The 26,048-nt window shown below is 40.2% G+C and overlaps 2 protein-coding genes across 2 annotated transcripts; both read left to right on the top strand.

Moving 5' to 3' along the window:
• Nucleotides 1-6,115: 6,115 nt before the first annotated feature.
• On the top strand, nt 6,116-6,331 carry LOC132594062 (small proline-rich protein 2D-like). Its single transcript, XM_060289788.1, has one exon. The coding sequence runs from the start codon at nt 6,116-6,118 to the stop codon at nt 6,329-6,331; it is 216 nt and encodes a 71-aa protein (XP_060145771.1).
• Nucleotides 6,332-13,097: 6,766 nt separating this feature from the next.
• LOC132594059 (small proline-rich protein 2D-like) lies at nt 13,098-13,313 on the top strand. The gene has a single exon (XM_060289780.1). It carries the CDS (start codon nt 13,098-13,100, stop codon nt 13,311-13,313), a length of 216 nt encoding a protein of 71 aa, XP_060145763.1.
• The last annotated feature ends 12,735 nt before the right edge of the window (nt 13,314-26,048 follow it).

Genomic DNA, 26,048 nt, shown 5'->3' with positions numbered 1-26,048 from the left:
AACTCTGGGGAAAATCACATATACAGAGCCCACTTGCTTAGCCATAAAAATTACATGAAAGTGTGTCATTTAGTTGGCACAATGCCGAGCATGTAATTGGCATTTGAGAGGTGGCAGATCATCATTGTCCCTGTCATCATCACCGTCACCACCACCAACACCGTCACCACCACCCCCAGGTGCTCCAAGCAGGGGAGTGGCTCTGACATACCTAGTAGAGCAAGCAAGGATATTCTTTAAACTCTATGATCCATTCATATTCTGTGTTGATTTTCTTTACCAGTTTAACTGAATTTTTAATCTGACCCCACAAAATAACCAGTTTGTGAAATTATTGGGATACTCTGTATAAAATTATAATAGTTCTGAAAACACGGGTAGTACAAAAGAAAGGGAATTTAAAGGGACCTTACCAGACAAAGTGCTACCTCTTCCCCATTTGTACAACGTGCTCTTCTTATTGCAAAACTCAACAACCGCAGGGTCTTACTATGTTTTTTCACCTCGGAAATTACATTCTTCATTATTTTGACCCCACATTTGAGATACACAGGGGATTCCAATGTTTATCTTGATTTACAAAATGACTGTTACTATGCCGCTTGTTTTCCAAGTGCTTAGCTTACTGGTCCAGTAAGCTGTGAAAAGGGATGTGTTCATTAAGCATATCCCTTCTTGTGGTTAGAAGTAAAGGAGTCAAAGATGCCAGAACTGCAGAAGCAAACAAATGCCCATGTTACTGTTCAACGCTCACCAGACTGTGTCATGAGTGAAAAATCAACACTGCTATTTGGGAGTTGTCTCTACTGTAGCTACTGTTATTTGACCTGACATAGAAATTAGTTCTTTGAGGTGGGATGCTCCTGTAACAAATCTTAAAATTGTGGCATTGGCTCATGTGTCTGGAGGTGGTTGGAAAGGAATCTGATATTGGAAGCCGTAAATGTGGTGCTACATGTTATTCAAAGGCAAAACGTTTGAAGTAATGGTTGTTCATGGTATCTTTAGAGGCAAAGCAATGGTTGCTCACTTGCTGATTTGCCAGGGTATTTCAGGAGATGTATGTTCAGGAAAATCTTTCTGGTTGACAGGCCAGAAATGTAAAGAATGAAAAGAAAAATAATACAGTCCAGAAGTTCAAAACATTGTTGAATTCGAAAACTCACCGCTTGTAAGTCCTAAAGAGTAAGAGATGCGATTAGAAGTGGTTTTCAACTAGAAGTTCAATTTCAGTGGACTGTTACAACAGGGAAAGTAGACAGAAGTTGTCTTCTTTCCACCTGTGTGCCAGGGAGCCTCAGGGTTGCTGTATTATGTTAGGGGAAAAAGCAGTAATTTAATCAGGCCAGAAAATTCCTTCTACAAAAGGACCTAACTGAGATCTGTAGGACATAGAAGTGATTGGGGGACTGAAATTATATCAGGTGCCTAATAAGTTTCTGAGGGAATTGAGAACTAAATTAACTATGGGCCAAAACGAAAAAGAATGATTTTTAAGATTACTAACGACATTCCCGCGCACCTTTCCCTAATTTCCAACTAGGAAATCAGATATGGTCAGTACAGGTGACTAAAAGGGAATATCCACTCTGAGGTGACTACAAGGACTCCAGAGAATGATGGATAAAGGAAGCTCTCTCAGAGAATAGTATCAGATCCTGAGAGAGCCAAGGAGGAGAAGGAACACAGAGATGCTCAAACATTGTTACTCCGTTGTATGATACTTATTCCTTCATGCTTTCCGTCTGGGTTTATTGAGGAATAATTAACAAACGAAATTGTACATATTTACTGTGTATAATGTGATGACTTGACATATGTGTACTTTATGCAGTCATTACCATCATCGGTCACTTAGAACATAAATCACTTCATCAGTAACAATGTAATGTGTGTACGTCTCCCTGTTTCTCTGTGTGTGTGTGTGTGTGTGTGTGTGTGTCTTTGTATGTGTGTGTGTGATGAGAATGCTTATGGTCTAATTTCCCAGCAAGATTCAACTACACAAGTGAGTGCTATTACCTAGATCACCATGCTCTACTGTAGACTCTGAGAACTCATTCATTGTATGATTGCAGGCTTGTACCCGTGGCCAAACATCCGACCTTTCCCCGACCCCTCAGACCCTGCTGACCACCATTCTACTCTCTGTTGCTCTGACATCTGTTAGTTTGGAAACACATTCCAAAATGAACAATGGTACGAAGGAGAAATAAGAAATAAATATAAAATAACTTGAGATGAATGAAAATGAAAAGAAAACATACAAGAACATTCGGGATAAATGTAATGCAGCACAAAGAGAGCAACCTATGCCTAGAGATATCTATATTACAAAAGATGATCTCAAATCAGTAGCCTGATAGACATGGATGCATGTGTGTGGGTTTATGAAGACTGAAAACTCGTAACACTAAATACAGCAAAGTATCAGCAGTGATTGTTTTTGGCCGTTTAATACACATGCTCATTTTTTAACAGCTTTATGTTTTCCGCATTGTATATTAAATGGTATACCTTCATTTTAATAACAACGTATCATATTGTTAAAAATATATATAGGAGTCAGTGAAGATGTGGCTGAGCTGCAAGCAAAGTTTACGACCTGGTCTTCTGGCACATGCCTAGCTGATGACTTTCACACGATTCAAGTGTCTCCTCTTTCTCCTCCTCTACTCCTCATTTCCCTCTTCCTCCTGCTGTCCCATTATAAAACCCCATTCCTAAGAAGCTTCCTGATTATTCGGCCAAGACAAGTTACTAGGCCAGTTCTTCCTTCTGACTGCAGGAAGAATTATGAAAGGACTATTACTAAATGCATGGGCGATATGTCAAAGTACCAAACTGGACGGTTAAGGGGTAGATATTGGCAGTGAAGATAATATGGCAGGTTGAGGGTTCTGGCACGTGAAGAAGAAGACAGAGAATAAACGGTGAACATTTTTTTCAAATTTCTGTCTTCAAAAACATTGTTGGACTGAGTGGAAAAAAGCAAATATATCAGATGTGCCCTAAGTTCACATTTCATCCAGCTGTCAGACCTGTAGTGCTTTGCTTATCTTTCCCCTCCCAGCGTCACTCTGAATCATTTATATGTGATGCTCTGAATCTGAAATGGTACCTTATATCTACTTTTGGTTTCACACAATTGAAACTTCGTATTCACTTCTGGAATACAAGAGATTTATTTCCTGATAAAGGAATTTTAAGCGCAGGACAGCGGTCTAGGGAAGAGTTCGTGTAAGTTCAGATGGGATATCCTGATTCCATTAAACATCTGTTCCAACATTCTACAGTATCATAAAGCGAGATTTGCAACTCTATTCCTAAACCAGACAGGGCCCTCACCAACCATGATCCATCAAAACACTCTTCAGTGCCCATGGCGACAGCATAGAAAAGAGTAGTGTTCATATCCAGGATAGAAGGGAGGAACTTAGAAAACCTGTTAACATCTAAATCACTGAAAAGTCAGAAATGAAGTCTTTGGTAGATGTGCTAAGGCAATGGTTCCTGAACTTCAGTTATTTGCTAATAGCTCATTATATTTGTCATAATTCCACACCCCATGTGTCATATTACATTAATATGTTTGGCTTTAAATGCACTTCAAAATACCTTTGAAAATTTTTATTTTAATTGGCCATAGGTAGTCATGTACATGAAATGACAGATGAAATATTCAAATTATATATTACAACCTGTAGGTACGTATATACATACAGAAATCTGTTACAGAAACTGGGACAAGGACAGAGAGAGAGAGATTAAAATGTCTGGAACACACAAAATCTGCAGAGCTGAAACTTCTAGAAGTCCATCTGACAGAGGAATATTCTTTTACCTGAGGGAACGTCAGCCTTGTTCTATTCAGGCCATCAGTGCATTGGATGAGAACTTCCCACGTTATAGAGGGCAACCGACTTAACTCAGGCTACTGATTTCAATAATACTCTCATCCAAAATCATCCTTACAGAAACACACAGAATAATGTTTGTCCAGTAAACGGGGGACCTGTGCCAGTGAATCTGACCCGTAAATTAACCATCAAACCTTCCTTCCAGCACATTGACAAATTGTATGAAGAAAGTACAGCACGATATAGGTTTATTTGACACATGCTCCACCGTGACCTAAATGGAAAATGCAAAACATAGGTTTAAAATATAACAAAATTCTTATTAATGATTAAGAAGTTGTACATGAATGGCAATGAACTTCAGTGACTGCATTTTTAATCAAGTGATTTCAACTTTCTCATGAATTTACCCTAGATTTGATGGGAAACAATATGTGTTTAAATAATTCATAAGTATTAAATACATACAAAATTAGTTGCGTGAATGGCATTGCATAACACATTGGGTTTCCCAATAATTTTACAGCGACAGGAAGCCAGAAAATTTGAACAATCCTCTGAGATTTCTTCAAAAATTGAAGACATCCGAAGAGGTCAGTTGGAGAAATTGGATTGGAGCATGTGTTATGTCCCTTTGGGAGGTATGAGCAAAAAGCTTCATTTCTGTTGTAAGTCTTGGGTCTGAGCTGCCAGCTCATCTCAGTTATGGTAGGGGATGCTATGTGCCTAGTGGATTCCTTGTGGCAGGAAGTAAAACAGATTTATAAAGGTCACAGGCATCTGACTGCTGGATGTTCTTTATTTGAAGGAGCAAACAGTGAAAGGAGGACCGTAGTGGTCAACACTTTACTACACGTTTCCAAGTGTCAAGGTAGGGAATCATATGAGATGATCTGCAAATTTCCCTCAGACCATTTTCAAAGACGAAACGAGACTTTGTTTAGCAAGCCATGAATCAAACCGAAATGAATTGAAAGAAAGACTTGAGGTCAAGTGACATGTGTCACCAGGTAGCGAGGCCCATTTCAACCCAGTATGTACAACAAACTTGCCACCAGATCAAGTGCAACTAGGCAGGCAGTTTTAGAGTCAAGGATGGTGAAAGATACGAAAGGGTCATCCTCCCCAGTCAAGGAATGGAACTTTTGACTCCAAGTTAGAGGACACTCCAAGTGCTCCCACTGCCTTAAACGACTGAAACTGAGAGCTAAGGCAGGGACTCTGTGAGTCATGAGAACATAATCCAGTGAGGAGATCCGGGATCAGGATATTTCCTGTTTTCAGAGTCCCTGCCAAGCCAGTTATGGATGGATTTGCATTTGGGTCGGGAAATGATTGGACCAGGCCAAGTTTGGTAGTTCCACTTCCCCCTGGGTGGGGCAGTAAGCGCCAATAAATAGGTCCTCTGCTGCACGACAGCTATCCTCCTGCCACTCGAGTTCTGACTGACTTTGGAGAACCTGGTGAGTCTTATTCTTCATTTCAACTTTGTTCATGGACACCCAAATGTTGAGTTTAGGCTGGACTCAGCAAGCTTGATGGGTCCAAAATTATGATCATGGGTATAATGCTACTTAGTGGATGAGAACTTGGAATCTGGGCACAATGTTGTATTGTATTTACTAGATTACTGATACCTAGTTTGAATTCCTCTATTGAAAAAGAAATTAACAGGAAATATTGACATGAAGGGATAAAGAGCAAAGTATTTACCTTCTTCTATGCCTTTCTCTTGGACCTCTGCTGTGATTTCAGAGGCATTTATCTTAGAAAGTGTGAGACCCTTACACTCATCCTGATTGCCCTCTGCTCTGTATATAAGTCATCCTGTCGGGACGTCATGAGAGGAAATGTTGATACAAATTGCTTGTGAGCTTGCCCATGATTTTAGAACATGTGAGGGCCTTTTCTGAAGATGTCGTTTTCATTAAAAAGAAAACAGGAAAGAAGGAAAGAAAGAAAGAAAGAAACCAAAAGAGAAAACATTGCATGTTTCTTCAAAACAAAGATATTTTCTTTAGAAAAGCTGTATGAGAAAAGGGAAGGTTTTCTCTGGGCTGATGTAACGATTTTCTGAAGAGCGAGAGAGAAGTCAGAAATTCATTAAAAAGTATTTAACAGATTAAAGCACATACTTAGAGATTGGTGAGATACTATCTGTTGTTATTCCACAAGATTTTGCTGTTTTTCCTATAGGAATTCCTTGTTGTGAACACGGTCATATACTTTCTTTCAGATATTAAGACTGCAGAAAGATGTCTTCTCAACATCAGCAGTGCAAGCAGCCCTGCCAGCCACCACCAGTGTGCACACCAAAATGCCATGACCCTTGCCCACCTTGCAAGTGTCCAGACCCTTGCCCACCTTGCAAGTGTCCAGACCCTTGCCCACCTAGAAAGTGCCCTGACCCATGCGTGCCTCAGCAGTGCAAGCAGAAATGCCCTCCTGGGGCGCCTGTTCCACATTGCTAGCAGAAGTGGCCACCCAAGAGTATATAAGAGCTTGAGCTTTTATCTGCATCTGGAAAGGATAAGGACAATCAGCTCAACTAGTTCCAGAGCTCCACCTTCCTCTTCTCTTCAAAGCCTATCATGGATACGGAAGAAGCTTCTCCACCCTTCAGCCTCAATATGCGAGTGATGCTTCCTGACAGACAGAGGTTTCTTACCTGTGGGTGCTGTACTGCTTCCCTCTGGGAGGTGCCCAAGAAAGCATCGCAGAGCCTCAGAAGGAAGAGCAGCCGCTCTCCTCCTGGGCGCCCTCTGAGGATTCTCTCGCTGTCTTCTGTGTCCGTCGGTCACCTGGGCATGGGTTTCTACCAGCTGAGCAATTGTTACTTATCCTCCACGTCCTGAATAAAGTACAGTTCTTTTGTGAGATGGGAAAATATTTTCTTTCTTTGCAAACCTGCGTTTAGCAATATCATATGATAATGTTGCTTGATTTCCATCCTTCTTTGATCCCGAGTTTCAGGTTTTCACAGTCAGTGTTATCTGAATTTTGAGTCGTATCAATGATTATTTCTATACAGTTAAAAATCCAGGTTATTTTCCTAATTATTGCTTGACTCATTTAAGGAACAAGTTTTGTAACTTCTTGGGATTTCAAATCCTTTAATAAACTCTGGGGAAAATCACATATACAGTGCCCTCTTGCTTAGCCATAAAAATTACATGAAAGTGTGTCATTTAGTTGGCACAATGCCGAGCATGTAATTGGCATTTGAGAGGTGGCAGATCATCATTGTCCCTGTCATCATCACCGTCACCACCACCAACACCGTCACCACCCCCCCCAGGTGCTCCAAGCAGGGGAGTGGCTCTGACATACCTAGTAGAGCAAGCAAGGATATTCTTTAAACTCTATGATCCATTCATATTCTGTGTTGATTTTCTTTACCAGTTTAACTGAATTTTTAATCTGACCCCACAAAATAACCAGTTTGTGAAATTATTGGGATACTCTGTATAAAATTATAATAGTTCTGAAAACACGGGTAGTACAAAAGAAAGGGAATTTAAAGGGACCTTACCAGACAAAGTGCTACCTCTTCCCCATTTGTACAACGTGCTCTTCTTATTGCAAAACTCAACAACCGCAGGGTCTTACTATGTTTTTTCACCTCGGAAATTACATTCTTCATTATTTTGACCCCACATTTGAGATACACAGGGGATTCCAATGTTTATCTTGATTTACAAAATGACTGTTACTATGCCGCTTGTTTTCCAAGTGCTTAGCTTACTGGTCCAGTAAGCTGTGAAAAGGGATGTGTTCATTAAGCATATCCCTTCTTGTGGTTAGAAGTAAAGGAGTCAAAGATACCAGAACTGCAGAAGCAAACAAAGGCCCATGTTACTGTTCAACGCTCACCAGACTGTGTCATGAGTGAAAAATCAACACTGCTATTTGGGAGTTGTCTCTACTGTAGCTACTGTTATTTGACCTGACATAGAAATTAGTTCTTTGAGGTGGGATGCTCCTGTAACAAATCTTTAAAAAATTGTGGCATTGGCTCATGTGTCTGGAGGTGGTTGGAAAGGAATCTGATATTGGAAGCCGTAAATGTGGTGCTACATGTTATTCAAAGGCAAAACGTTTGAAGTAATGGTTGTTCATGGTATCTTTAGAGGCAAAGCAATGGTTGCTCACTTGCTGATTTGCCAGGGTATTTCAGGAGATGTATGTTCAGGAAAATCTTTCTGGTTGACAGGCCAGAAATGTACAGAATGAAAAGAAAAATAATACAGTCCAGAAGTTCAAAACATTGTTGAATTCGAAAACTCACCGCTTGTAAGTCCTAAAGAGTAAGAGATGCGATTAGAAGTGGTTTTCAACTAGAAGTTCAATTTCAGTGGACTGTTACAACAGGGAAAGTAGACAGAAGTTGTCTTCTTTCCACCTGTGTGCCAGGGAGCCTCAGGGTTGCTGTATTATGTTAGGGGAAAAAGCAGTAATTTAATCAGGCCAGAAAATTCCTTCTACAAAAGGACCTAACTGAGATCTGTAGGACATAGAAGTGATTGGGGGACTGAAATTATATCAGGTGCCTAATAAGTTTCTGAGGGAATTGAGAACTAAATTAACTATGGGCCAAAACGAAAAAGAATGATTTTTAAGATTACTAACGACATTCCCGCGCACCTTTCCCTAATTTCCAACTAGGAAATCAGATATGGTCAGTACAGGTGACTAAAAGGGAATATCCACTCTGAGGTGACTACAAGGACCCCAGAGAATGATGGATAAAGGAAGCTCTCTCAGAGAATAGTATCAGATCCTGAGAGAGCCAAGGAGGAGAAGGAACACAGAGATGCTCAAACATTGTTACTCCGTTGTATGATACTTATTCCTTCATGCTTTCCCTCTGGGATTATTGAGGAATAATTAACAAACGAAATTGTACATATTTACTGTGTATAATGTGATGACTTGACATATGTGTACCTTATGCAGTCATTACCATCATCGGTCACTTAGAACATAAATCACTTCATCAGTAACAATGTAATGTGTGTACGTCTCCCTGTTTCTCTGTGTGTGTGTGTGTGTGTGTGTGTGTGTCTTTGTATGTGTGTGTGTGATGAGAATGCTTATGGTCTAATTTCCCAGCAAGATTCAACTACACAAGTGAGTGCTATTACCTAGATCACCATGCTCTACTGTAGACTCTGAGAACTCATTCATTGTATGATTGCAGGCTTGTACCCGTGGCCAAACATCCGACCTTTCCCCGACCCCTCAGACCCTGCTGACCACCATTCTACTCTCTGTTGCTCTGACATCTGTTAGTTTGGAAACACATTCCAAAATGAACAATGGTACGAAGGAGAAATAAGAAATAAATAGAAAATAACTTGAGATGAACGAAAATGAAAAGAAAACATACAAGAACATTCGGGATAAATGTAATGCAGCACAAAGAGAGCAACCTATGCCTAGAGATATCTATATTACAAAAGATGATCTCAAATCAGTAGCCTGATAGACATGGATGCATGTGTGTGGGTTTATGAAGACTGAAAACTCGTAACACTAAATACAGCAAAGTATCAGCAGTGATTGTTTTTGGCCGTTTAATACACATGCTCATTTTTTAACAGCTTTATGTTTTCCGCATTGTATATTAAATGGTATACCTTCATTTTAATAACAACGTATCATATTGTTAAAAATATATATAGGAGTCAGTGAAGATGTGGCTGAGCTGCAAGCAAAGTTTACGACCTGGTCTTCTGGCACATGCCTAGCTGATGACTTTCACACGATTCAAGTGTCTCCTCTTTCTCCTCCTCTACTCCTCATTTCCCTCTTCCTCCTGCTGTCCCATTATAAAACCCCATTCCTAAGAAGCTTCCTGATTATTCGGCCAAGACAAGTTACTAGGCCAGTTCTTCCTTCTGACTGCAGGAAGAATTATGAAAGGACTATTACTAAATGCATGGGCGATATGTCAAAGTACCAAATTGGACGGTTAAGGGGTAGATATTGGCAGTGAAGATAATATGGCAGGTTGAGGGTTCTGGCACGTGAAGAAGAAGACAGAGAATAAACGGTGAACATTTTTTTCAAATTTCTCTCTTCAAAAACATTGTTGGACTGAGTGGAAAAAAGCAAATATATCAGATGTGCCCTAAGTTCACATTTCATCCAGCTGTCAGACCTGTAGTGCTTTGCTTATCTTTCCCCTCCCAGCGTCACTCTGAATCATTTATATGTGATGCTCTGAATCTGAAATGGTACCTTATATCTACTTTTGGTTTCACACAATTGAAACTTCGTATTCACTTCTGGAATACAAGAGATTTATTTCCTGATAAAGGAATTTTAAGCGCAGGACAGCGGTCTAGGGAAGAGTTCGTGTAAGTTCAGATGGGATATCCTGATTCCATTAAACATCTGTTCCAACATTCTACAGTATCATAAAGCGAGATTTGCAACTCTATTCCTAAACCAGACAGGGCCCTCACCAACCATGATCCATCAAAACACTCTTCAGTGCCCATGGCGACAGCATAGAAAAGAGTAGTGTTCATATCCAGGATAGAAGGGAGGAACTTAGAAAACCTGTTAACATCTAAATCACTGAAAAGGCAGAAATGAAGTCTTTGGTAGATGTGCTAAGGCAATGGTTCCTGAACTTCAGTTATTTGCTAATAGCTCATTATATTTGTCATAATTCCACACCCCATGTGTCATATTACATTAATATGTTTGGCTTTAAATGCACTTCAAAATACCTTTGAAAATTTTTATTTTAATTGGCCATAGGTAGTCATGTACATGAAATGACAGATGAAATATTCAAATTATATATTACAACCTGTAGGTACGTATATACATACAGAAATATGTTACAGAAACTGGGACAAGGACAGAGAGAGAGAGATTAAAATGTCTGGAACACACAAAATCTGCAGAGCTGAAACTCCTAGAAGTCCATCTGACAGAGGAATATTCTTTTACCTGAGGGAATGTCAGCCTTGTTCTATTCAGGCCATCAGTGCATTGGATGAGAACTTCCCACGTTATAGAGGGCAACCGACTTAACTCAGGCTACTGATTTCAATAATACTCTCATCCAAAATCATCCTTACAGAAACACACAGAATAATGTTTGTCCAGTAAACGGGGGACCTGTGCCAGTGAATCTGACCCATAAATTAACCATCAAACCTTCCTTCCAGCACATTGACAAATTGTATGAAGAAAGTACAGCACGATATAGGTTTATTTGACACATGCTCCACCGTGACCTAAATGGAAAATGCAAAACATAGGTTTAAAATATAACAAAATTCTTATTAATGATTAAGAAGTTGTACATGAATGGCAATGAACTTCAGTGACTGCATTTTTAATCAAGTGATTTCAACTTTCTCATGAATTTACCCTAGATTTGATGGGAAACAATATGTGTTTAAATAATTCATAAGTATTAAATACATACAAAATTAGTTGCGTGAATGGCATTGCATAACACATTGGGTTTCCCAATAATTTTACAGCGACAGGAAGCCAGAAAATTTGAACAATCCTCTGAGATTTCTTCAAAAATTGAAGACATCCGAAGAGGTCAGTTGGAGAAATTGGATTGGAGCATGTGTTATGTCCCTTTGGGAGGTATGAGCAAAAAGCTTCATTTCTGTTGTAAGTCTTGGGTCTGAGCTGCCAGCTCATCTCAGTTATGGTAGGGGATGCTATGTGCCTAGTGGATTCCTTGTGGCAGGAAGTAAAACAGATTTATAAAGGTCACAGGCATCTGACTGCTGGATGTTCTTTATTTGAAGGAGCAAACAGTGAAAGGAGGACCGTAGTGGTCAACACTTTACTACACGTTTCCAAGTGTCAAGGTAGGGAATCATATGAGATGATCTGCAAATTTCCCTCAGACCATTTTCGAAGACGAAACGAGACTTTGTTTAGCAAGCCATGAATCAAACCGAAATGAATTGAAAGAAAGACTTGAGGTCAAGTGACATGTGTCACCAGGTAGCGAGGCCCATTTCAACCCAGTATGTACAACAAACTTGCCACCAGATCAAGTGCAACTAGGCAGGCAGTTTTAGAGTCAAGGATGGTGAAAGATACGAAAGGGTCATCCTCCCCAGTCAAGGAATGGAACTTTTGACTCCAAGTTAGAGGACACTCCAAGTGCTCCCACTGCCTTAAACGACTGAAACTGAGAGCTAAGGCAGGGACTCTGTGAGTCATGAGAACATAATCCAGTGAGGAGATCCGGGATCAGGATATTTCCTGTTTTCAGAGTCCCTGCCAAGCCAGTTATGGCTGGATTTGCATTTGGGTCGGGAAATGATTGGACCAGGCCAAGTTTGGTAGTTCCGCTTCCCCCTGGGTGGGGTAGTAAGCGCCAATAAATAGGTCCTCTGCTGCACGACAGCTATCCTCCTGCCACTCGAGTTCTGACTGACTTTGGAGAACCTGGTGAGTCTTATTCTTCATTTCAACTTTGTTCATGGACACCCAAATGTTGAGTTTAGGCTGGACTCAGCAAGCTTGATGGGTCCAAAATTATGATCATGGGTATAATGCTACTTAGTGGATGAGAACTTGGAATCTGGGCACAATGTTGTATTGTATTTACTAGATTACTGATACCTAGTTTGAATTCCTCTATTGAAAAAGAAATTAACAGGAAATATTGACATGAAGGGATAAAGAGCAAAGTATTTACCTTCTTCTATGCCTTTCTCTTGGACCTCTGCTGTGATTTCAGAGGCATTTATCTTAGAAGGTGTGAGACCCTTACACTCATCCTGATTGCCCTCTGCTCTGGATATAAGTCATCCTGTCGGGACGTCATGAGAGGAAATGTTGATACAAATTGCTTGTGAGCTTGCCCATGATTTTAGAACATGTGAGGGCCTTTTCTGAAGATGTCGTTTTCATTAAAAAGAAAACAGGAAAGAAGGAAAGAAAGAAAGAAAGAAACCAAAAGAGAAAACATTGCATGTTTCTTCAAAACAAAGATATTTTCTTTAGAAAAGCTGTATGAGAAAAGGGAAGGTTTTCTCTGGGCTGATGTAACGATTTTCTGAAGAGCGAGAGAGAAGTCAGAAATTCATTAAAAAGTATTTAGCAGATTAAAGCACATACTTAGAGATTGGTGAGATACTATCTGTTGTTATTCCACAAGATTTTGCTGTTTTCCCTATAGGAATTCCTTGTTGTGAACACGGTCATATACTTTCTTTCAGATATTAAGACTGCAGAAAGATGTCTTCTCAACATCAGCAGTGCAAGCAGCCCTGCCAGCCACCACCAGTGTGCACACCAAAATGCCATGACCCTTGCCCACCTTGCAAGTGTCCAGACCCTTGCCCACCTTGCAAGTGTCCAGACCCTTGCCCACCTAGAAAGTGCCCTGACCCATGCGTGCCTCAGCAGTGCAAGCAGAAATGCCCTCCTGGGGCACCTGTTCCACATTGCTAGCAGAAGTGGCCACCCAAGAGTATGTAAGAGCTTGAGCTTTTATCTGCATCTGGAAAGGATAAGGACAATCAGCTCAACTAGTTCCAGAGCTCCACCTTCCTCTTCTCTTCAAAGCCTATCATGGATACGGAAGAAGCTTCTCCACCCTTCAGCCTCAATATGCGAGTGATGCTTCCTGACAGACAGAGGTTTCTTACCTGTGGGTGCTGTACTGCTTCCCTCTGGGAGGTGCCCAAGAAAGCATCGCAGAGCCTCAGAAGGAAGAGCAGCCGCTCTCCTCCTGGGCGCCCTCTGAGGATTCTCTCGCTGTCTTCTGTGTCCGTCGGTCACCTGGGCATGGGTTTCTACCAGCTGAGCAACTGTTACTTATCCTCCACGTCCTGAATAAAATACAGTTCTTTTGTGAGATGGGAAAATATTTTCTTTCTTTGCAAACCTGCGTTTAGCAATATCATATGATAATGTTGCTTGATTTCTATCCTTCTTTGATCCCGAGTTTCAGGTTTTCACAGTCAGTGTTATCTGAATTTTGAGTCGTATCAATGATTATTTCTATACAGTTAAAAATCCAGGTTATTTTCCTAATTATTGCTTGACTCATTTAAGGAACAAGTTTTGTAACTTCTTGGGATTTCAAATCCTTTAATAAACTCTGGGGAAAATCACATATACAGTGCCCACTTGCTTAGCCATAAAAATTACATGAAAGTGTGTCATTTAGTTGGCACAATGTCGAGCATGTAATTGGCATTTGAGAGGTGGCAGATCATCATTGTCCCTGTCATCATCACCGTCACCACCACCAACACCGTCACCACCACCCCCCAGGTGCTCCAAGCAGGGGAGTGGCTCTGACATACCTAGTAGAGCAAGCAAGGATATTCTTTAAACTCTATGATCCATTCATATTCTGTGTTGATTTTCTTTACCAGTTTAACTGAATTTTTAATCTGACCCCACAAAATAACCAGTTTGTGAAATTATTGGGATACTCTGTGTAAAATTATAATAGTTCTGAAAACACGGGTAGTACAAAAGAAAGGGAATTTAAAGGGACCTTACCAGACAAAGTGCTACCTCTTCCCCATTTGTACAACGTGCTCTTCTTATTGCAAAACTCAACAACCGCAGGGTCTTACTATGTTTTTTCACCTCGGAAATTACATTCTTCATTATTTTGACCCCACATTTGAGATACACAGGGGATTCCAATGTTTATCTTGATTTACAAAATGACTGTTACTATGCCGCTTGTTTTCCAAGTGCTTAGCTTACTGGTCCAGTAAGCTGTGAAAAGGGATGTGTTCATTAAGCATATCCCTTCTTGTGGTTAGAAGTAAAGGAGTCAAAGATACCAGAACTGCAGAAGCAAACAAATGCCCATGTTACTGTTCAATGCTCACCAGACTGTGTCATGAGTGAAAAATCAACACTGCTATTTGGGAGTTGTCTCTACTGTAGCTACTGTTATTTGACCTGACATAGAAATTAGTTCTTTGAGGTGGGATGCTCCTGTAACAAATCTTTAAAAAATTGTGGCATTGGCTCATGTGTCTGGAGGTGGTTGGAAAGGAATCTGATATTGGAAGCCGTAAATGTGGTGCTACATGTTATTCAAAGGCAAAACGTTTGAAGTAATGGTTGTTCATGGTATCTTTAGAGGCAAAGCAATGGTTGCTCACTTGCTGATTTGCCAGGGTATTTCAGGAGATGTATGTTCAGGAAAATCTTTCTGGTTGACAGGCCAGAAATGTAAAGAATGAAAAGAAAAATAATACAGTCCAGAAGTTCAAAACATTGTTGAATTCGAAAACTCACCGCTTGTAAGTCCTAAAGAGTAAGAGATGCGATTAGAAGTGGTTTTCAACTAGAAGTTCAATTTCAGTGGACTGTTACAACAGGGAAAGTAGACAGAAGTTGTCTTCTTTCCACCTGTGTGCCAGGGAGCCTCAGGGTTGCTGTATTATGTTAGGGGAAAAAGCAGTAATTTAATCAGGCCAGAAAATTCCTTCTACAAAAGGACCTAACTGAGATCTGTAGGACATAGAAGTGATTGGGGGACTGAAATTATATCAGGTGCCTAATAAGTTTCTGAGGGAATTGAGAACTAAATTAACTATGGGCCAAAACGAAAAAGAATGATTTTTAAGATTACTAACGACATTCCCGCGCACCTTTCCCTAATTTCCAACTAGGAAATCAGATATGGTCAGTACAGGTGACTAAAAGGGAATATCCACTCTGAGGTGACTACAAGGACCCCAGAGAATGATGGATAAAGGAAGCTCTCTCAGAGAATAGTATCAGATCCTGAGAGAGCCAAGGAGGAGAAGGAACACAGAGATGCTCAAACATTGTTACTCCGTTGTATGATACTTATTCCTTCATGCTTTCCCTCTGGGATTATTGAGGAATAATTAACAAACGAAATTGTACATATTTACTGTGTATAATGTGATGACTTGACATATGTGTACTTTATGCAGTCATTACCATCATCGGTCACTTAGAACATAAATCACTTCATCAGTAACAATGTAATGTGTGTACGTCTCCCTGTTTCTCTGTGTGTGTGTGTGTGTGTGTGTGTCTTTGTATGTGTGTGTGTGATGAGAATGCTTATGGTCTAATTTCCCAGCAAGATTCAACTACACAAGTGAGTGCTATTACCTAGATCACCATGCTCTACTGTAGACTCTGAGAACTCATTCATTGTATGATTGCAGGCTTGTACCCGTGGCCAAACATCCGACCTTTCCCCGACCCCTCAGACCCTGCTGACCACCATTCTACTCTCTGTTGCTCTGACATCTGTTAGTTTGGAAACACATTCCAAAATGAACAATGGTACGAAGGAGAAATAAGAAATAAATAGAAAATAACTTGAGATGAACGAAAATGAAAAGAAAACATACAAGAACATTCGGGATAAATGTAATGCAGCACAAAGAGAGCAACCTATGCCTAGAGATATCTATATTACAAAAGATGATCTCAAATCAGTAGCCTGATAGACATGGATGCATGTGTGTGGGTTTATGAAGACTGAAAACTCGTAACACTAAATACAGCAAAGTATCAGCAGTGATTGTTTTTGGCCGTTTAATACACATGCTCATTTTTTAACAGCTTTATGTTTTCCGCATTGTATATTAAATGGTATACCTTCGTTTTAATAACAACGTATCATATTGTTAAAAATATATATAGGAGTCAGTGAAGATGTGGCTGAGCTGCAAGCAAAGTTTACGACCTGGTCTTCTGGCACATGCCTAGCTGATGACTTTCACACGATTCAAGTGTCTCCTCTTTCTCCTCCTCTACTCCTCATTTCCCTCTTCCTCCTGCTGTCCCATTATAAAACCCCATTCCTAAGAAGCTTCCTGATTATTCGGCCAAGACAAGTTACTAGGCCAGTTCTTCCTTCTGACTGCAGGAAGAATTATGAAAGGACTATTACTAAATGCATGGGCGATATGTCAAAGTACCAAATTGGACGGTTAAGGGGTAGATATTGGCAGTGAAGATAATATGGCAGGTTGAGGGTTCTGGCACGTGAAGAAGAAGACAGAGAATAAACGGTGAACATTTTTTTCAAATTTCTCTCTTCAAAGACCTAAAACATTGTTGGACTGAGTGGAAAAAAGCAAATATATCAGATGTGCCCTAAGTTCACATTTCATCCAGCTGTCAGACCTGTAGTGCTTTGCTTATCTTTCCCCTCCCAGCGTCACTCTGAATCATTTATATGTGATGCTCTGAATCTGAAATGGTACCTTATATCTACTTTTGGTTTCACACAATTGAAACTTCGTATTCACTTCTGGAATACAAGAGATTTATTTCCTGATAAAGGAATTTTAAGCGCAGGACAGCGGTCTAGGGAAGAGTTCGTGTAAGTTCAGATGGGATATCCTGATTCCATTAAACATCTGTTCCAACATTCTACAGTATCATAAAGCGAGATTTGCAACTCTATTCCTAAACCAGACAGGGCCCTCACCAACCATGATCCATCAAAACACTCTTCAGTGCCCATGGCGACAGCATAGAAAAGAGTAGTGTTCATATCCAGGATAGAAGGGAGGAACTTAGAAAACCTGTTAACATCTAAATCACTGAAAAGTCAGAAATGAAGTCTTTGGTAGATGTGCTAAGGCAATGGTTCCTGAACTTCAGTTATTTGCTAATAGCTCATTATATTTGTCATAATTCCACACCCCATGTCTCATATTACATTAATATGTTTGGCTTTAAATGCACTTCAAAATACCTTTGAAAATTTTTATTTTAATTGGCCATAGGTAGTCATGTACATGAAATGACAGATGAAATATTCAAATTATATATTACAACCTGTAGGTACGTATATACATACAGAAATATGTTACAGAAACTGGGACAAGGACAGAGAGAGAGAGATTAAAATGTCTGGAACACACAAAATCTGCAGAGCTGAAACTCCTAGAAGTCCATCTGACAGAGGAATATTCTTTTACCTGAGGGAACGTCAGCCTTGTTCTATTCAGGCCATCAGTGCATTGGATGAGAACTTCCCACGTTATAGAGGGCAACCGACTTAACTCAGGCTACTGATTTCAATAATACTCTCATCCAAAATCATCCTTACAGAAACACACAGAATAATGTTTGTCCAGTAAACGGGGGACCTGTGCCAGTGAATCTGACCCATAAATTAACCATCAAACCTTCCTTCCAGCACATTGACAAATTGTATGAAGAAAGTACAGCACGATATAGGTTTATTTGACACATGCTCCACCGTGACCTAAATGGAAAATGCAAAACATAGGTTTAAAATATAACAAAATTCTTATTAATGATTAAGAAGTTGTACATGAATGGCAATGAACTTCAGTGACTGCATTTTTAATCAAGTGATTTCAACTTTCTCATGAATTTACCCTAGATTTGATGGGAAACAATATGTGTTTAAATAATTCATAAGTATTAAATACATACAAAATTAGTTGCGTGAATGGCATTGCATAACACATTGGGTTTCCCAATAATTTTACAGCGACAGGAAGCCAGAAAATTTGAACAATCCTCTGAGATTTCTTCAAAAATTGAAGACATCCGAAGAGGTCAGTTGGAGAAATTGGATTGGAGCATGTGTTATGTCCCTTTGGGAGGTATGAGCAAAAAGCTTCATTTCTGTTGTAAGTCTTGGGTCTGAGCTGCCAGCTCATCTCAGTTATGGTAGGGGATGCTATGTGCCTAGTGGATTCCTTGTGGCAGGAAGTAAAACAGATTTATAAAGGTCACAGGCATCTGACTGCTGGATGTTCTTTATTTGAAGGAGCAAACAGTGAAAGGAGGACCGTAGTGGTCAACACTTTACTACACGTTTCCAAGTGTCAAGGTAGGGAATCATATGAGATGATCTGCAAATTTCCCTCAGACCATTTTTGAAGACGAAACGAGACTTTGTTTAGCAAGCCATGAATCAAACCGAAATGAATTGAAAGAAAGACTTGAGGTCAAGTGACATGTGTCACCAGGTAGCGAGGCCCATTTCAACCCAGTATGTACAACAAACTTGCCACCAGATCAAGTGCAACTAGGCAGGCAGTTTTAGAGTCAAGGATGGTGAAAGATACGAAAGGGTCATCCTCCCCAGTCAAGGAATGGAACTTTTGACTCCAAGTTAGAGGACACTCCAAGTGCTCCCACTGCCTTAAACGACTGAAACTGAGAGCTAAGGCAGGGACTCTGTGAGTCATGAGAACATAATCCAGTGAGGAGATCCGGGATCAGGATATTTCCTGTTTTCAGAGTCCCTGCCAAGCCAGTTATGGCTGGATTTGCATTTGGGTCGGGAAATGATTGGACCAGGCCAAGTTTGGTAGTTCCGCTTCCCCCTGGGTGGGGTAGTAAGCGCCAATAAATAGGTCCTCTGCTGCACGACAGCTATCCTCCTGCCACTTGAGTTCTGACTGACTTTGGAGAACCTGGTGAGTCTTATTCTTCATTTCAACTTTGTTCATGGACACCCAAATGTTGAGTTTAGGCTGGACTCAGCAAGCTTGATGGGTCCAAAATTATGATCATGGGTATAATGCTACTTAGTGGATGAGAACTTGGAATCTGGGCACAATGTTGTATTGTATTTACTAGATTACTGATACCTAGTTTGAATTCCTCTATTGAAAAAGAAATTAACAGGAAATATTGACATGAAGGGATAAAGAGCAAAGTATTTACCTTCTTCTATGCCTTTCTCTTGGACCTCTGCTGTGATTTCAGAGGCATTTATCTTAGAAGGTGTGAGACCCTTACACTCATCCTGATTGCCCTCTGCTCTGGATATAAGTCATCCTGTCGGGACGTCATGAGAGGAAATGTTGATACAAATTGCTTGTGAGCTTGCCCATGATTTTAGAACATGTGAGGGCCTTTTCTGAAGATGTCGTTTTCATTAAAAAGAAAACAGGAAAGAAGGAAAGAAAGAAAGAAAGAAACCAAAAGAGAAAACATTGCATGTTTCTTCAAAACAAAGATATTTTCTTTAGAAAAGCTGTATGAGAAAAGGGAAGGTTTTCTCTGGGCTGATGTAACGATTTTCTGAAGAGCGAGAGAGAAGTCAGAAATTCATTAAAAAGTATTTAGCAGATTAAAGCACATACTTAGAGATTGGTGAGATACTATCTGTTGTTATTCCACAAGATTTTGCTGTTTTCCCTATAGGAATTCCTTGTTGTGAACACGGTCATATACTTTCTTTCAGATATTAAGACTGCAGAAAGATGTCTTCTCAACATCAGCAGTGCAAGCAGCCCTGCCAGCCACCACCAGTGTGCACACCAAAATGCCATGACCCTTGCCCACCTTGCAAGTGTCCAGACCCTTGCCCACCTTGCAAGTGTCCAGACCCTTGCCCACCTAGAAAGTGCCCTGACCCATGCGTGCCTCAGCAGTGCAAGCAGAAATGCCCTCCTGGGGCACCTGTTCAACATTGCTAGCAGAAGTGGCCACCCAAGAGTATGTAAGAGCTTGAGCTTTTATCTGCATCTGGAAAGGATAAGGACAATCAGCTCAACTAGTTCCAGAGCTCCACCTTCCTCTTCTCTTCAAAGCCTATCATGGATACGGAAGAAGCTTCTCCACCCTTCAGCCTCAATATGCGAGTGATGCTTCCTGACAGACAGAGGTTTCTTACCTGTGGGTGCTGTACTGCTTCCCTCTGGGAGGTGCCCAAGAAAGCATCGCAGAGCCTCAGAAGGAAGAGCAGCCGCTCTCCTCCTGGGCGCCCTCTGAGGATTCTCTCGCTGTCTTCTGTGTCCGTCGGTCACCTGGGCATGGGTTTCTACCAGCTGAGCAACTGTTACTTATCCTCCACGTCCTGAATAAAATACAGTTCTTTTGTGAGATGGGAAAATATTTTCTTTCTTTGCAAACCTGCGTTTAGCAATATCATATGATAATGTTGCTTGATTTCTATCCTTCTTTGATCCCGAGTTTCAGGTTTTCACAGTCAGTGTTATCTGAATTTTGAGTCGTATCAATGATTATTTCTATACAGTTAAAAATCCAGGTTATTTTCCTAATTATTGCTTGACTCATTTAAGGAACAAGTTTTGTAACTTCTTGGGATTTCAAATCCTTTAATAAACTCTGGGGAAAATCACATATACAGTGCCCACTTGCTTAGCCATAAAAATTACATGAAAGTGTGTCATTTAGTTGGCACAATGTCGAGCATGTAATTGGCATTTGAGAGGTGGCAGATCATCATTGTCCCTGTCATCATCACCGTCACCACCACCAACACCGTCACCACCACCCCCCAGGTGCTCCAAGCAGGGGAGTGGCTCTGACATACCTAGTAGAGCAAGCAAGGATATTCTTTAAACTCTATGATCCATTCATATTCTGTGTTGATTTTCTTTATCAGTTTAACTGAATTTTTAATCTGACCCCACAAAATAACCAGTTTGTGAAATTATTGGGATACTCTGTGTAAAATTATAATAGTTCTGAAAACACGGGTAGTACAAAAGAAAGGGAATTTAAAGGGACCTTACCAGACAAAGTGCTACCTCTTCCCCATTTGTACAACGTGCTCTTCTTATTGCAAAACTCAACAACCGCAGGGTCTTACTATGTTTTTTCACCTCGGAAATTACATTCTTCATTATTTTGACCCCACATTTGAGATACACAGGGGATTCCAATGTTTATCTTGATTTACAAAATGACTGTTACTATGCCGCTTGTTTTCCAAGTGCTTAGCTTACTGGTCCAGTAAGCTGTGAAAAGGGATGTGTTCATTAAGCATATCCCTTCTTGTGGTTAGAAGTAAAGGAGTCAAAGATACCAGAACTGCAGAAGCAAACAAATGCCCATGTTACTGTTCAATGCTCACCAGACTGTGTCATGAGTGAAAAATCAACACTGCTATTTGGGAGTTGTCTCTACTGTAGCTACTGTTATTTGACCTGACATAGAAATTAGTTCTTTGAGGTGGGATGCTCCTGTAACAAATCTTTAAAAAATTGTGGCATTGGCTCATGTGTCTGGAGGTGGTTGGAAAGGAATCTGATATTGGAAGCCGTAAATGTGGTGCTACATGTTATTCAAAGGCAAAACGTTTGAAGTAATGGTTGTTCATGGTATCTTTAGAGGCAAAGCAATGGTTGCTCACTTGCTGATTTGCCAGGGTATTTCAGGAGATGTATGTTCAGGAAAATCTTTCTGGTTGACAGGCCAGAAATGTAAAGAATGAAAAGAAAAATAATACAGTCCAGAAGTTCAAAACATTGTTGAATTCGAAAACTCACCGCTTGTAAGTCCTAAAGAGTAAGAGATGCGATTAGAAGTGGTTTTCAACTAGAAGTTCAATTTCAGTGGACTGTTACAACAGGGAAAGTAGACAGAAGTTGTCTTCTTTCCACCTGTGTGCCAGGGAGCCTCAGGGTTGCTGTATTATGTTAGGGGAAAAAGCAGTAATTTAATCAGGCCAGAAAATTCCTTCTACAAAAGGACCTAACTGAGATCTGTAGGACATAGAAGTGATTGGGGGACTGAAATTATATCAGGTGCCTAATAAGTTTCTGAGGGAATTGAGAACTAAATTAACTATGGGCCAAAACGAAAAAGAATGATTTTTAAGATTACTAACGACATTCCCGCGCACCTTTCCCTAATTTCCAACTAGGAAATCAGATATGGTCAGTACAGGTGACTAAAAGGGAATATCCACTCTGAGGTGACTACAAGGACCCCAGAGAATGATGGATAAAGGAAGCTCTCTCAGAGAATAGTATCAGATCCTGAGAGAGCCAAGGAGGAGAAGGAACACAGAGATGCTCAAACATTGTTACTCCGTTGTATGATACTTATTCCTTCATGCTTTCCCTCTGGGATTATTGAGGAATAATTAACAAACGAAATTGTACATATTTACTGTGTATAATGTGATGACTTGACATATGTGTACTTTATGCAGTCATTACCATCATCGGTCACTTAGAACATAAATCACTTCATCAGTAACAATGTAATGTGTGTATGTCTCCCTGTTTCTCTGTGTGTGTGTGTGTGTGTGTGTGTGTCTTTGTATGTGTGTGTGTGATGAGAATGCTTATGGTCTAATTTCCCAGCAAGATTCAACTACACAAGTGAGTGCTATTACCTAGATCACCATGCTCTACTGTAGACTCTGAGAACTCATTCATTGTATGATTGCAGGCTTGTACCCGTGGCCAAACATCCGACCTTTCCCCGACCCCTCAGACCCTGCTGACCACCATTCTACTCTCTGTTGCTCTGACATCTGTTAGTTTGGAAACACATTCCAAAATGAACAATGGTACGAAGGAGAAATAAGAAATAAATAGAAAATAACTTGAGATGAACGAAAATGAAAAGAAAACATACAAGAACATTCGGGATAAATGTAATGCAGCACAAAGAGAGCAACCTATGCCTAGAGATATCTATATTACAAAAGATGATCTCAAATCAGTAGCCTGATAGACATGGATGCATGTGTGTGGGTTTATGAAGACTGAAAACTCGTAACACTAAATACAGCAAAGTATCAGCAGTGATTGTTTTTGGCCGTTTAATACACATGCTCATTTTTTAACAGCTTTATGTTTTCCGCATTGTATATTAAATGGTATACCTTCATTTTAATAACAACGTATCATATTGTTAAAAATATATATAGGAGTCAGTGAAGATGTGGCTGAGCTGCAAGCAAAGTTTACGACCTGGTCTTCTGGCACATGCCTAGCTGATGACTTTCACACGATTCAAGTGTCTCCTCTTTCTCCTCCTCTACTCCTCATTTCCCTCTTCCTCCTGCTGTCCCATTATAAAACCCCATTCCTAAGAAGCTTCCTGATTATTCGGCCAAGACAAGTTACTAGGCCAGTTCTTCCTTCTGACTGCAGGAAGAATTATGAAAGGACTATTACTAAATGCATGGGCGATATGTCAAAGTACCAAATTGGACGGTTAAGGGGTAGATATTGGCAGTGAAGATAATATGGCAGGTTGAGGGTTCTGGCACGTGAAGAAGAAGACAGAGAATAAACGGTGAACATTTTTTTCAAATTTCTCTCTTCAAAGACCTAAAACATTGTTGGACTGAGTGGAAAAAAGCAAATATATCAGATGTGCCCTAAGTTCACATTTCATCCAGCTGTCAGACCTGTAGTGCTTTGCTTATCTTTCCCCTCCCAGCGTCACTCTGAATCATTTATATGTGATGCTCTGAATCTGAAATGGTACCTTATATCTACTTTTGGTTTCACACAATTGAAACTTCGTATTCACTTCTGGAATACAAGAGATTTATTTCCTGATAAAGGAATTTTAAGCGCAGGACAGCGGTCTAGGGAAGAGTTCGTGTAAGTTCAGATGGGATATCCTGATTCCATTAAACATCTGTTCCAACATTCTACAGTATCATAAAGCGAGATTTGCAACTCTATTCCTAAACCAGACAGGGCCCTCACCAACCATGATCCATCAAAACACTCTTCAGTGCCCATGGCGACAGCATAGAAAAGAGTAGTGTTCATATCCAGGATAGAAGGGAGGAACTTAGAAAACCTGTTAACATCTAAATCACTGAAAAGTCAGAAATGAAGTCTTTGGTAGATGTGCTAAGGCAATGGTTCCTGAACTTCAGTTATTTGCTAATAGCTCATTATATTTGTCATAATTCCACACCCCATGTCTCATATTACATTAATATGTTTGGCTTTAAATGCACTTCAAAATACCTTTGAAAATTTTTATTTTAATTGGCCATAGGTAGTCATGTACATGAAATGACAGATGAAATATTCAAATTATATATTACAACCTGTAGGTACGTATATACATACAGAAATATGTTACAGAAACTGGGACAAGGACAGAGAGAGAGAGATTAAAATGTCTGGAACACACAAAATCTGCAGAGCTGAAACTCCTAGAAGTCCATCTGACAGAGGAATATTCTTTTACCTGAGGGAACGTCAGCCTTGTTCTATTCAGGCCATCAGTGCATTGGATGAGAACTTCCCACGTTATAGAGGGCAACCGACTTAACTCAGGCTACTGATTTCAATAATACTCTCATCCAAAATCATCCTTACAGAAACACACAGAATAATGTTTGTCCAGTAAACGGGGGACCTGTGCCAGTGAATCTGACCCATAAATTAACCATCAAACCTTCCTTCCAGCACATTGACAAATTGTATGAAGAAAGTACAGCACGATATAGGTTTATTTGACACATGCTCCACCGTGACCTAAATGGAAAATGCAAAACATAGGTTTAAAATATAACAAAATTCTTATTAATGATTAAGAAGTTGTACATGAATGGCAATGAACTTCAGTGACTGCATTTTTAATCAAGTGATTTCAACTTTCTCATGAATTTACCCTAGATTTGATGGGAAACAATATGTGTTTAAATAATTCATAAGTATTAAATACATACAAAATTAGTTGCGTGAATGGCATTGCATAACACATTGGGTTTCCCAATAATTTTACAGCGACAGGAAGCCAGAAAATTTGAACAATCCTCTGAGATTTCTTCAAAAATTGAAGACATCCGAAGAGGTCAGTTGGAGAAATTGGATTGGAGCATGTGTTATGTCCCTTTGGGAGGTATGAGCAAAAAGCTTCATTTCTGTTGTAAGTCTTGGGTCTGAGCTGCCAGCTCATCTCAGTTATGGTAGGGGATGCTATGTGCCTAGTGGATTCCTTGTGGCAGGAAGTAAAACAGATTTATAAAGGTCACAGGCATCTGACTGCTGGATGTTCTTTATTTGAAGGAGCAAACAGTGAAAGGAGGACCGTAGTGGTCAACACTTTACTACACGTTTCCAAGTGTCAAGGTAGGGAATCATATGAGATGATCTGCAAATTTCCCTCAGACCATTTTCGAAGACGAAACGAGACTTTGTTTAGCAAGCCATGAATCAAACCGAAATGAATTGAAAGAAAGACTTGAGGTCAAGTGACATGTGTCACCAGGTAGCGAGGCCCATTTCAACCCAGTATGTACAACAAACTTGCCACCAGATCAAGTGCAACTAGGCAGGCAGTTTTAGAGTCAAGGATGGTGAAAGATACGAAAGGGTCATCCTCCCCAGTCAAGGAATGGAACTTTTGACTCCAAGTTAGAGGACACTCCAAGTGCTCCCACTGCCTTAAACGACTGAAACTGAGAGCTAAGGCAGGGACTCTGTGAGTCAT

This window comes from Globicephala melas, chromosome 1, assembly GCF_963455315.2.
Source record: "Globicephala melas chromosome 1, mGloMel1.2, whole genome shotgun sequence".
NCBI lineage: Eukaryota > Metazoa > Chordata > Mammalia > Artiodactyla > Delphinidae > Globicephala > Globicephala melas.
The sequence above is the reverse complement of the archived record's forward strand: the minus strand, read 5'-3'. Positions and strand labels throughout refer to the sequence as shown.

Bases quoted from the DNA above. Each gene is read 5' to 3' on its own strand.
- LOC132594062 (XM_060289788.1), top strand. From the start codon at position 6,116: ATGTCTTCTCAACATCAGCAGTGCAAGCAGCCCTGCCAGCCACCACCA.
- LOC132594059 (XM_060289780.1), top strand. From the start codon at position 13,098: ATGTCTTCTCAACATCAGCAGTGCAAGCAGCCCTGCCAGCCACCACCA.